Source organism: Schistocerca piceifrons, chromosome 8, assembly GCF_021461385.2.
Source record: "Schistocerca piceifrons isolate TAMUIC-IGC-003096 chromosome 8, iqSchPice1.1, whole genome shotgun sequence".
NCBI classification, from domain to species: domain Eukaryota; kingdom Metazoa; phylum Arthropoda; class Insecta; order Orthoptera; family Acrididae; genus Schistocerca; species Schistocerca piceifrons.
In genome coordinates, this window is record NC_060145.1 from 218,257,022 (window position 1) to 218,269,150 (window position 12,129).

General features: G+C 38.0%; 1 protein-coding gene across 1 annotated transcript in view; it reads right to left on the reverse strand.

The window, feature by feature from the left end:
- LOC124711765 (G protein pathway suppressor 2) overlaps positions 1 to 12,129 on the reverse strand; it is a 123,312-nt gene that overhangs the window by 58,472 nt on the left and 52,711 nt on the right. The window contains exon 5 of the mRNA XM_047241979.1: positions 1,924 to 1,977. Coding sequence (XP_047097935.1) covers positions 1,924 to 1,977 — 54 coding nt within the window. The remainder of the gene's footprint in view (positions 1 to 1,923; positions 1,978 to 12,129) is intronic.

Sequence of the window (12,129 nt, forward strand, 5' to 3'; positions counted from 1 at the left end):
TTCTGTACTTTCTCCCACTAACTGCTTATAAATACACCGAGGACTGTTATTTGTATTTTTCATTCCTGGTACACCATCATTTATCCAGAGTGTCTTCAGGTTTACTGAAGATTTTATTGTAATATAAATATGTTAAAGGAAAGTTCTGGTAGACTGCAAACAAATTATTGATGAAAGTACAACTTACCAAATAGTAAGAGTCATTGACAAGCATATAAACAAGACTGAAAACATCACTAGCTTTTGGACAAATCCTTTTTCAAACTAGAGTGCTGGTAGAATTAAATAATTTAGGAGAAAAGTAACAGCTCAACATGTAGTACAGTTGTCGAGTTACCAACAGGCAATTATAAGATAAAAAACACAGGTTACTCACCACATGAGTTTACGTTGACAACAGAACATTTTGAGTGATGTGTACAACATGCACTTCACGTCAGTTCTTACAACAGGTGTTATAGCAGCATTCTGTTTATTGGCCTGTTGGTTTGCAAGATTCACATGATTGGTAAGTTGAAAAAAATTTATGACTGTTATTTGGTAATGATAAAAAGCTTATAAAAGGGACCATTAATAACTTGATGATTAAGAAGAATGTTCTTATCACCGTGAAAGGAACTAAGGAAAATTCAGTCACATATTTATATTTACTGAAAGATTGTTTTGCAAAATATCTTGATGCATCTGGTGTCTTGTAATAACTTCAGCAAGAAAGTTTCTTGTCTGAGGTAAGCAAGGGTAGCATACTGTTTGTAGTCCCTCTCCCTTTACAAAACTGATATTGCCCTGCTCAATGCAATTTGTAAGAAAAAGAAGAACTGTATGCATCTGAATCACAACCAAAAACACTCTATTGCGTTATTAATAAAGGAAAGAAATTCTAGGTATGTGTTTCTAACCATTTTACGATTCAGATAAATAACTTCTGCCCAAATAATTAAGTATTTTTTAGTCTGTATGACACATTTTGGCTTCTGCCTTCATTGGACACTAAAAATGAAACAAAAACAAATAATGAGATATGACAGTATTTTTTTTTATTTTTTTAAAGAATCAAAATATGACAGACACCAAAAAAAACCTTGTGGAACAAAAAAATCCTTAAGCAGTTCAGATGTAACTTATTTATTTGAATTCCAGTATCTGACAGAACAGCACAGACACGTGAACAAAACATTTTTGTAGCTCAGATGGGACTTTGGACAGAACCTCTCAGGGGGAGGCAAATAAGATTCGCTTCCAGAAATAAATAAAATCTTAATTATCAGTACAATATTTTAGAGGGTTATACAGGCCAACAACATGCTATAATCAACAAGTGCATTAAGCAGTTAGGGAGGGTTTATTTCTGTTAGCCATATCACATCTACCCTCATGTAACATTTTTAGTCAGTTTTCCACAGTCCATAAGGTTGGCAGCTTATTTCCAAAATAGTAACACCATTTACAAAATTTACAGAAATAAAACATCAAAAGTACCAAGACCAAAGATCCACTACAGACAGCATATTCAAGTGTACGATCTATCTATAATTACAGGTTTCCTTATTCACATTTGACTTCCTCGCGATTTTCACCTCACAATCATAAAATAATGGTATTGCATGATAACTACTGGACTTTTATCATGAATAACATTATCAGTGACAATATTCAATGTTATTAATGTGAGTTAAATTCCGATAATTGCTCACAGTGCATGTTATGGCAGAACTGGAAAATTAGGAATAAACAGGACAGGAATAGGCTACAACTGCAGCATATAAACCATATGTTTCAATTGAAAATTTAGCATAATGCTGACTGCAGATGACATGGATAAAAACTTAAAAATTCAACACACACAATCTCAAATACTGCATTATAATAAAAATTTCATGAGCTTAAACACAAAAAGAAAAGTTCAATGATTTTTGTACTTACTATTCCACAAAACAGCACGAACATACTCATGTCCCCTACGACCATCATCTACTTCTGCAAAAACAAGATAATTTATATTTAAAATGTTAATGGCAACAAGCAAGAAAATGAAGACAGCTATGTAATGAAAACTTATATGCTTTGTTCCCAACAGTTATTCTAAAATCATTTTACCTTGTTTGAAAAAGAGTCAGCTGGCAATGACCTAGATGCTAATAATGTAGGAAAAGACAGTTTGCTACAATAAACAAGACACATCAAGTTGCAGTCAGGCACAGTTAAAAAGACACTCACATACAGTTTTCAGCCACAGCCTTTGTCAGTAAAAAACACACACACACACACACACACACACACACACACACACACACACACACACAAAAGCAAGCACGCCTCATGCACACAAGACCGCTGTCTCCAGCATCTTGGGCTGAAATGCCTGAGATGCTGGAGTTGGCAGTCATGTTTGCTGGAGGTGTGTGTGTGTGTGTGTGTGTGTGTGTGTGTGTGTGTGTGTGTTTTACTGACAAAGGCTCTGGCCAAAAGCTATATGTGAGTATCTTTTAATTGTGCCTGTCTGCAACTTGACGTATCTTCTTTACGGTAAGTATCAATCTGTCTTTTCCTGCATTGTTGATATTCCTATCTGGAGTTTCCATTGTTTGACTAGATTTAAATAAGAGTTTCAAAACTGGAATACAGGTAGAACCTCACATATCATTTAGATACACATGCAAAATATTTTCAATCTAATTAACGCTGATGTAACTGCCTAACACAATCTTCTACTTTTAACTGTGTATCTATACAAATATATATAACATCTTTAAAAAATTTCTGAACTAAAATTGAAAAACATAATACATACAAAAGTCACACGATAACCTACACAAAACACATTAATTAATTAAATATATCAGTAACGTTCACACACCCCAATCTATTTATTTATTAACAGCTACGAAACCAACAGAGGAACTAAGGGATTTTAAAAAGGGACAGAAGATGACAATTAATTATGCAGTTCTTTCAAGACAAAACCCAGAAATACATGGAGAGCAATGTGTATAAATTGGATTCCACCTGTCTTTGCATACACCACAGTATGACAGAACTTGTGACGATAGATGAACACCACGTAGCCCCGTCTCGTGGATCTAAAGAAGATATGCGGAACAAAAAGGGAAGGCCAAAGGAACGACTATCGGTATGCAGCAGAGACAAAAGAAAAGTGACACAAAGCTTCAAAAAACTTGACTAATAACAGTTGGGATTTCATATCTGGAGAATACAGAATGTGATTCAGCGATGAATTATTGTGTTAACCATTTACACCAAGTTTAACTGTGTCACAGTTGCCCAGTGAATCAGATATCAAATGGGAAGTTAGTTTGGAAATGTGTAGTCACTTATTAAATACACTGCATTAAAATTCGGAATTATTATTTTTGAAAATTTGCACTTATCATCTGTGTAGGCTCAAAATATTTTAATGTGTTATAAGTTTCCAACCATACTGGTAAACACAAAAGGACTCTGCATTTTCTGCTTGCCATCCAGGTCCACTCAATTTCCTTTGCCATAGCACACTGTGTTTCCATTTGCTAAATGCTACTTTCCAGTTATATGTTCTGAAAAATGAGCACAGTATTTTGCTTTTAAATGCAGTGGTGATTATACAGTGCGCGATCCTTCCATTTCATGTTTTGGAAACAGCACTGATTAGACGGAAGTCAGAATGTTTGCTTTTTGTGACCTGTGTGATTATAGTGTACAATGTAGGCGTAGAATATATATTTGTCCGTATTACAGAAAAAAAATTTTCAGTAGCCTTTATGGTGCACTACATCAGTGAAAACAGAAGTGAAATTGCCTTCCAAATTCACATCTCCAATTCTCTGAGACTCAAGTATAAAGTTTGGTTGCTGACTTCCTCCCTTGGTTTCCGACATTCCCCTCTTAGTTTATTTGTACCTATCAAGTCAGCTGTGTTGTGTTTCGTAGACAGTAAGCAAACATTCTTCCACTTAAAGCAGAGAATGCTTTGTTCCCCATTTACTGAGCTGCTTCAAAATATCAACATGCATTGTTTTTCTATCATGTCATACAGTTTCTGCAACATTCACTGATTTGTTAATTATTTTTCTGACTAGATCTGGATAACAGCACCAATTACCTTAAAATAGTGTATGGTCTCTGTCACAAAATCAGTTCACGCATGTTTAGCACTGCATAATTGCTTACAGTCAGACTGCTACCATCTAAATTTTTACATACGAGGTGTGATCAAAAAGTACAGTTTTTTTTTTTTTTTTTTTTTTAATTTTGGGGGCTTTATACCTCTGATTTCCATTTTTTTTTTTTTAATTTTGAAACTTCCTGGCAGATTAATGCAATTTCAGCTATATATTTGTTTGTTTGTTTATTGTTGACAGTCGAAAAGGTTATACATGTTTTAAAGTGCTTGGCAAATTTTTAGTTTTGAAAAAGATGGATAAAAGAAACTGCATTAAATTTTGATTGAAAATGGAATAAAGTGCAGTACTGCATTCGAAATGTTGACTCTGGCTTTTGGGAAATCTACTATGAGTAAGACAAGAGTTTACGAGTGGTGTAAATGTTTCAAAGAGAGTTGAGAAGATGTTGAAGACAATGACTGCCCTGGATACCCTGGCACATCAATTACTAAAGGCATTGCGGAAGTAGGAAAGAAAATGGTTCTGGAAAATCGCCAAATCACCATCAGAGGGTTTGCTGGTGATGTCTGTATATCCTTTAGCACATGCCAAGCAATTTTTTCAGATGTTTTGGGCATGAAACATGTAGGAGCAAAGTCTGTTTCAAAATTGTTGAATTTTGACCAAAAACAACATTGCATAGACATCACTCAGGAACCGCTAAGTGAAATCAGCAATGATCTAGAACCTCACAAGAAGGTTATGACAGGTGTTGAAAAACAGGTATACAGGTGTGACAACAAAACCAAAGCCCAATCATCCCAACAAAAACTGCCTGAAGAGCTAAGACAGAAAAAAATTCGACAAGTTTGATCACATTTGAAGGTTCTTCTCACTTTTTTCTTCAATTGCAATGGGTTAATGCCTTATGGCTGTACAGTCAATAAAGAAGTTATGTGCCACTTGCATGCAGCAGTCTGAAGAAAACAACCAGAACTGTCGCACAACCTCTTGTGGAAATTGCAACACAATAATGCTCCCACTCACACTTTGTAGCATTTGCCTGCTTGATTTCCTCGTTTTTTTATCCTCGGTGTCAACGTACTGCAATGCTACACTGGCTGAAAAATGGGTTGTGGAAGTACAACACTGACTACTTTAAATAATGTAGCCGACATGTGCACATTTGCGTTTTACAGTACTTTACTTTCACTTTTCTTCCCCCACCCCACCACCCCCCCCCCCCCCCAACCCCAACCATCCAAATAATACACACTTACATGGCCAGTGCACTATTGTTTAACTTTCAATACGCCTCATAAATAGGTTGCAAGCAAACATCCACATACTGCTACAATAGTTTCCTGTTGAACATCTACCAGCAGTAAAAGCCTAACCACATAGTAAACAGTTCTTGAAGAATAAAAACTATGTATGGAAACAGACACTGTCATTGTTTTAACACACAGCCTAATTGTGTTACACTTATTTCACAGTAGATGCATTGTTGTTGATCTAAACAAGACAGGTTTCTCGTCTGAAACTCAGTCATGGACTGGCTGTCTCAGGACTAAAAATGTAGCCCTTATATATCATCACAATAATAGCTACTGAAACTACACATTGTTTGAAGTTAAATTTACAAAAATTACAATTAAAACTTATTCACTAAATTAACTGAATATATCTTCCTTCTACAACAAGAGTTAAGCCGAATTTTTTGTTTTTGGGCCGAATTTTTTGTTTAAATCCTGAAATTAACAAATATGTTGTTCTATCAAGAACCGACTGAAATTCTGCTAAAAGTTAACAAATATTGTTACACAAACAATACTTTTGGCAAAACTGTTAATTACTTTGGAATTAAAGAAGGGCTGACTTTGCTAACATGTTTTCGAACAGAGCCAAATAAATACTTACAGAATGCTAGTGTTTAACCTTCCAAACATTTATAATTATTATAGAATTTATATATGAACTATGGACCTTGCCGTTGGTGGGGAGGCTTGCGTGCCTCAGCAATACAGATAGCCGTACCATAGGTGCAACCACAACGGGAGGGGGGGGGGGGGGGGGGTTATCTGTTGAGAGGCCAATCAAATGTGTGGTTCCTGAAGATGGGCAGCAGCCTTTTCAGTAGTTGCAGGGGCAACAGTCTGGATGATTGACTGATCTGGCCTTGTAACACTAACCAAAATGGCCTTGCTGTGCTGGTACTGCGAACAGCTGAAAGCAAGGGGAAACTACAGCTGTAATTTTTCCTGAGGGCATGCAGCTTTGCTGTATGGTTAAATGATGAATGCATCCTCTTGGGTAAAATATTCCGGAGGTAAAATAGTCCCCCATTCGGATCTCCAGACGGGGACTACTCAAGAGGACATCGTTATCAGGAGAAAGAAAACTGGCATTCTATGGATCGGAGCGTGGAATGTCAGATCCCTTAACTGGGCAGGTAGGTTAGAAAATTTAAAAAGGGAAATGGATAGGTTAAAGTTAGATATAGTGGGCATTAGTGAAGTTTGGTGGCAGGAGGAAGACTTTTGGTCAGGTGAATAAACGGTTATAAATACAAAATCAAATAGGGGTAATGCAGGAGTAGGTTTAATAATGAATAAAAAAACAGGAGTGCGAGTAAACTACTACAAACAGCATAGTGAACGCATTACTGTAGCCAAGATAAACAAAAAGCCCACACCTACCACAGTAGTACAAGTTTATATGCCAACTAGCTCTGCAGATGACGAAGAAATTGATGAAATGTATGATGAGATAAAAGAAATTATTCAGATAGTGAAGGGAGATGAAAATTTAATAGTCATGGGTGACTGGAATTCGATAGTAGGAAAAGGAAGAGAAGGAAACATAGTAGGTGAATATGGAATGGGAGTAAGGAATGAAAGAGGAAGCCGCCTGGTAGAATTTTGCACAGAGCGTAACTTAATCATAGCTAACACTTGGTTCAAGAATCATGAAGAAAGAAGGTTGTATACATGGAAAAAGCCCGTAGATACTAAAAGGTATCAGATAAATTATATAATGGTAAGACAGAGATTTAGGTACCAGGTTTTAAATTGTAAGACATTTCCAGGGGCAGATGTGGACTCTGACCACAATCTATTGATTATGAACTGTAGATTAAAACTGAAGAAACAGCAAAAAGGTGGGAATTTAAGGAGATGGGACCTGGATAAACTGACTAAACCAGAGGTTGTACAGAGTTTCAGGGAGAGCATAAGAGAACAATTGACATGAATGGGGGAAAGAAATAAAGTAGAAGAAGAATGAGTAGCTTTGAGGAATGAAGTAATGAAGGCAGCAGAGGATCAAATAGGTAAAAAGACGAGGGCTAGTAGAAATCCTTGGGTAACAAAAGAAATATTGAATTTAATTGATGAAAGGAGAAAATACAAAAATGCAGTAAATGAAGCAGGCAAAAAGGAATATTAACGTCTCAAAAATGAGATCGACAGCAAGTGCAAAATGGCTAAGCAGGGATGGCTAGAGAACAAATGTAAGGATTTAGAGGCATATCTCACTAGGGATAAGATAGATACTGCCTACAGGAAAATTAAAGAGACCTTTGGAGAAAAGAGAACCACTTGCATAAATATCAAGAACTCAGATGGAAACCCAGTTCTAAGCAAAGAAGGGAAAGCAGATAGGTGGAAGGAGTATATAGAGGGTATATACAAGGGCGTTGTACTTGAGGACAATATTGTGGAATTGGAAGAGGATGTAGATGAAGATGAAATGGGAGATATAATACTGCGTGAAGAGTTTGACAGAGCACTCTACCATATGGTGAGCAAGATGTGTGAGACAGGCGAAATACCCTAAGACTTCAAGAAGAATATAATAATTCCAATCCCAAAGAAAGCAGGTGTTGACAGATGTGAAAATTACCAAACTATCAGTTTAATAAGTCACAGCTGCAAAATACTAACGCGAATTCATTACAGACGAATAGAAAAACTGGTAGAAGCCGACCTGGCAATACTGACCCTATGACTTATCTTAAAAGATAGATTAAGGAAAGGCAAACCTACGTTTCTAGCATTTGTAGACTTAGAGAAAGCTTTTGACAATGCTGACAGGAATACTCTTTCAAATTATGAAGGTGGCAGGGGTAAAATACAGGGAGCGAAAAGCCATTTGCAATTTGTATAGAAACCAGATGGCAGTTATAAGAGTCGAGGGACATGAAAGGGAAGCAGTGGTTGGGAAGGGAGTGAGACAGCATTAAGCCTCTCCCCGAAGTTATTCAATCTGTATATTGAGCAAGCAGTAAAGGCAACACAAGGAAAGTTAGGAGTAGGTATTAAAATCCATGGAGAAGAAATAAAAACTTTGAGGTTCACCAACGACATTGTAATTCTGTCACAGACAGCAAAGGACTTCGAAGAGCAGCTGAACGGAACGGACAGTGTCTTGAAAGGAGGATATAAGATGGACATCAACAAAGCAAAACTAGGATAATGGAATGTAGTTGAATTAAGTCAGATGATGCTGAGGGAATTGGATCAGCAAATGAGACACTTAAAGTAGTAAAAGAGTTTTGCTATTTGGGGAGCAAAATAACTGATAATGGTCGATGTAGAGAGGATATAAAATGTAGAATGGCAATGGCAAGGAAAGTGTTTCTGAAGAAGAGAAATTTGTTAACATCGAGAATAGATTTAAGTGTCAGGAAGTCGTTTCTGAAAGTATTTGTATGGAGTGTAGCCATGTATGGAAGTGAAACTTGACTAGAAGAAGGGATTGGTTGGTAGTTGGTAGGACATGTTCTGAGGCATCAAGAGATCATCAATTTAGTATTGGAGGGCAGCGTGGAGGGTAAAAATTGTAGAGGGAGACCAAGAGATGAATACACTACGCAGATTCAGAAGGATGTGGGTTGCAGTAGGTACTGGAAGATAAAGCAGCTTGCAGAGTATAGAGTAGCATGAAGAGCTGCACCAAACCAGTCTCAGGACTGAAGACAACTACAACAACAACAACAATTTGTTTATAGATCAACAATAGAATTTAAGTTAAGAAACAATTACTCATTTCACCTATAACAAAAGCATTAACTAATAATAGTAAAAATAAATTAGAAAATCAAGTACATACATAAAACTCAGTACAAAATTAGATCTAGTGTTATATTCTTTAAAACAGAGGGCTAACCTTTCTATTTTATGAAAATTCGGATTATACTCACGTATGTTAATGGTAATTAATTCAAAAATGAAAAAACGAATTTAAGGAGGCAGATGGCGAAACAAGAGGGGAAGTAAAAATATCCCAGCTTGCTTCATCCCAAACTCAGCCGGAGATGGGTAATTTGATGGTAAGGCCATTGGGACGGGGGGCAGGGGGGGGGGGGGCAAGGGGGGGGGGGGGAAGAGGGGGGGATTCTATGAGCCTAGCAACAATGCAGGAACAGTATGTGGAACTGGTTCTGGCCAGGGATAAAGAAACTGTCCTGTATTGATGCAGGTGGAAGGAACAAGGATACAAGGTGGTGGAAAAAATGCAAAAAATTACGTAAATAAATTATGTAATTTATGTCTGAAAAAATTGGCAGAAATACACCCAAATACATGGTGAAAATCACAAGAAGAATGAAATGGATGCAAAAGGAAGAAACGAGATGAAATCTGAGACAGTCAACGATAGCAAAAGGTGAAAAGTCACTAAAATTGGCATGAAATCACAATGAGAACAAAGTCAGGGCTACCTCTGAAACCAGTCATGTGATCTACAAGCCAAGCTGCTACCACTGTGCTGCATTCTATGTGCTGTCCCGCATGAACAGCCACTGACAAACTGTGGCTAAGAAACAACTGAACCACCCTGTTGCAGAGCACTCTGCCTAAAATGACATATTTCATTCCAATACTGCTTCACAGCCTGTGTTATATGGATCCTTTCCACCAATCCCCAACTTTTCTTAACTGTATAGATGGGAACTTTCCCAGCATTATATCCTACATTCCCATGGCCCTGCTGGCCTCAACCTTTGTTAATCATTGTCCTCATCCATCTGACCCCTCCCCTGTTCCCATTCCAGCACTACACAGCCCTCATTCCACCATGGCACCCAGTCTTTTTACTTCTCCCCTTTCCTGCCCCCCCCCCCCCCCTCTCCCCTGTCTGCGGTCTAACCTTCTGATCCCGACTGCACAAAGCTGCCCTACCTTCTCTCCACGTCGTCTCTGTGTGCTCCCCAGCAGCACTTACTGCCCCCACCCCTACCCACGTCCCTCTCCCTCCCCATTCCAGCCTCCTCCTTACCCCCCAGTCACAACTCCCATCATGCACTGATGCTGCTGCTCGCAGAGTGGTTTGAGTTGCCAGAGACTGCAATTGTGTGTGTGTGTGTGTGTGTGTGTGTTTGTGTGAGAATTGTGTGTGTGTGTTTGTGTGAGAATTGTGTGTGTGTGTGTGTGTGTGTGTGTGTGTGTGTGTGTGTGTGTGTGTGTGTTTGTGTGAGTTGCATTTGCATTTGCATTTGCGTGTGCTTGTGTGTGTGAATTGTGTTTGTGTGTGTGTGTGTGTGTGTGTGTGTGTGTGTGTGTTTTCAACGAAGGCCTTGCTGGCTGAAAGCTTATTTGTGACAGTCTTTTTGTTGTGCCTATCTGCGACTCACCATGTCCACTATATGAGTAGCAACTTTCCTTCCATAATATCCTGGATTTTCCATTGTTTGTTTCATACCAAACCTAACTTGTTTTAATACGTTGCACTGCATGTATCTCAGTTGTTCCCTACATTTCATAAGACTTTCTTCAAACTTAAGTTTCTGGTCTGGCAAATTAAGTTGTAGAAAGATTTCAGGGAAGGTTATAATAATAGTTGTGGTTACCTTCAGTTCATCTCAAGAATTGCTTCGTGTAGTGAGTGAAATGTAAACCCCGTTAAACCAAGTGAGCTTTTCCTTGTTCATTACCTTTTCAAAGACTGACGTTCTCAAGCATCCGTTCTTCAGTTGAAGAGGAATCCTACTTTTTCTCACCAGCGAAATCAAAATCACTACAGCCCGCGTGAACTTTTAGTCTTCCCCCCCCCCCCCCCCCCCCTCACACACACACACGCGCACACACACACACACACACACACACACACACACACACACACACACAAATCTACATACTGTGAAACCCCTATTTTACATATCCGTGCAGTCCAGACTTAAAAACTGCAAAACAGGAAAACGCAGAATCGAGGAAAGCATTAACACCCCAAAATATGCACAAAACATATATAATTGCCATATATGATTAAAAATCATAATCCTCACCAACACATTGTATAAAATCTGTACTGGTGAAGGAAATTAAATGTACAATACAATGTTTACACAACAGTGAGAGGTCAAAAAGTCACAGATGTGTAACAGCGAGTAAAAACTCGTAATAAAATTGAAATTGGCATCTGGGTACAAGGCAATCGAGCTATTTTCTGACATGCTATGACTACAAATTGCACTTCAAAACACATGTTTTTGAGACATCTTTCCTTTGTAATCACCCAGAAAAAAGCAAAACTGATGAACATGGTGGAAACTGTGAAGTACAGTGAAAGGCATCAGAATCTAACATGTAGGGGTGTGTGTTTTCCTTCAGTAAGCCTATGGCAGTTTAATTGGGCTGAAAGGCGCATATACACTAACCTTGAAAGATGTTTTTGAAATATATTTCCTGCTACTTAATGTGGACACCATTTGGAAACATCTTTTGAAACACGGAAACATCTATCTGTACCAGAGTAGGTACAGATCAAAAGAAACAATGTTTCAGGCCAGCTACCACAACACTGCACAGCACAAGTGTACCGTATTTACTCAAATCTAAGCCGCACTCGAATCTAAGCCGCACCTGAAAAATGAGACTCGAAATCAAGGAAAAAAAAAATTTCCCGAATCTAAGCCGCACCTGAAATTGGAGACTCGAAATTCAAGGGGAGAGAAAAGTTTTAGGCCGCACCTCCAAATCTAAACAAAGTTGGTCTATTGTATTATGAGACACAATTTAGGTAGAATAAA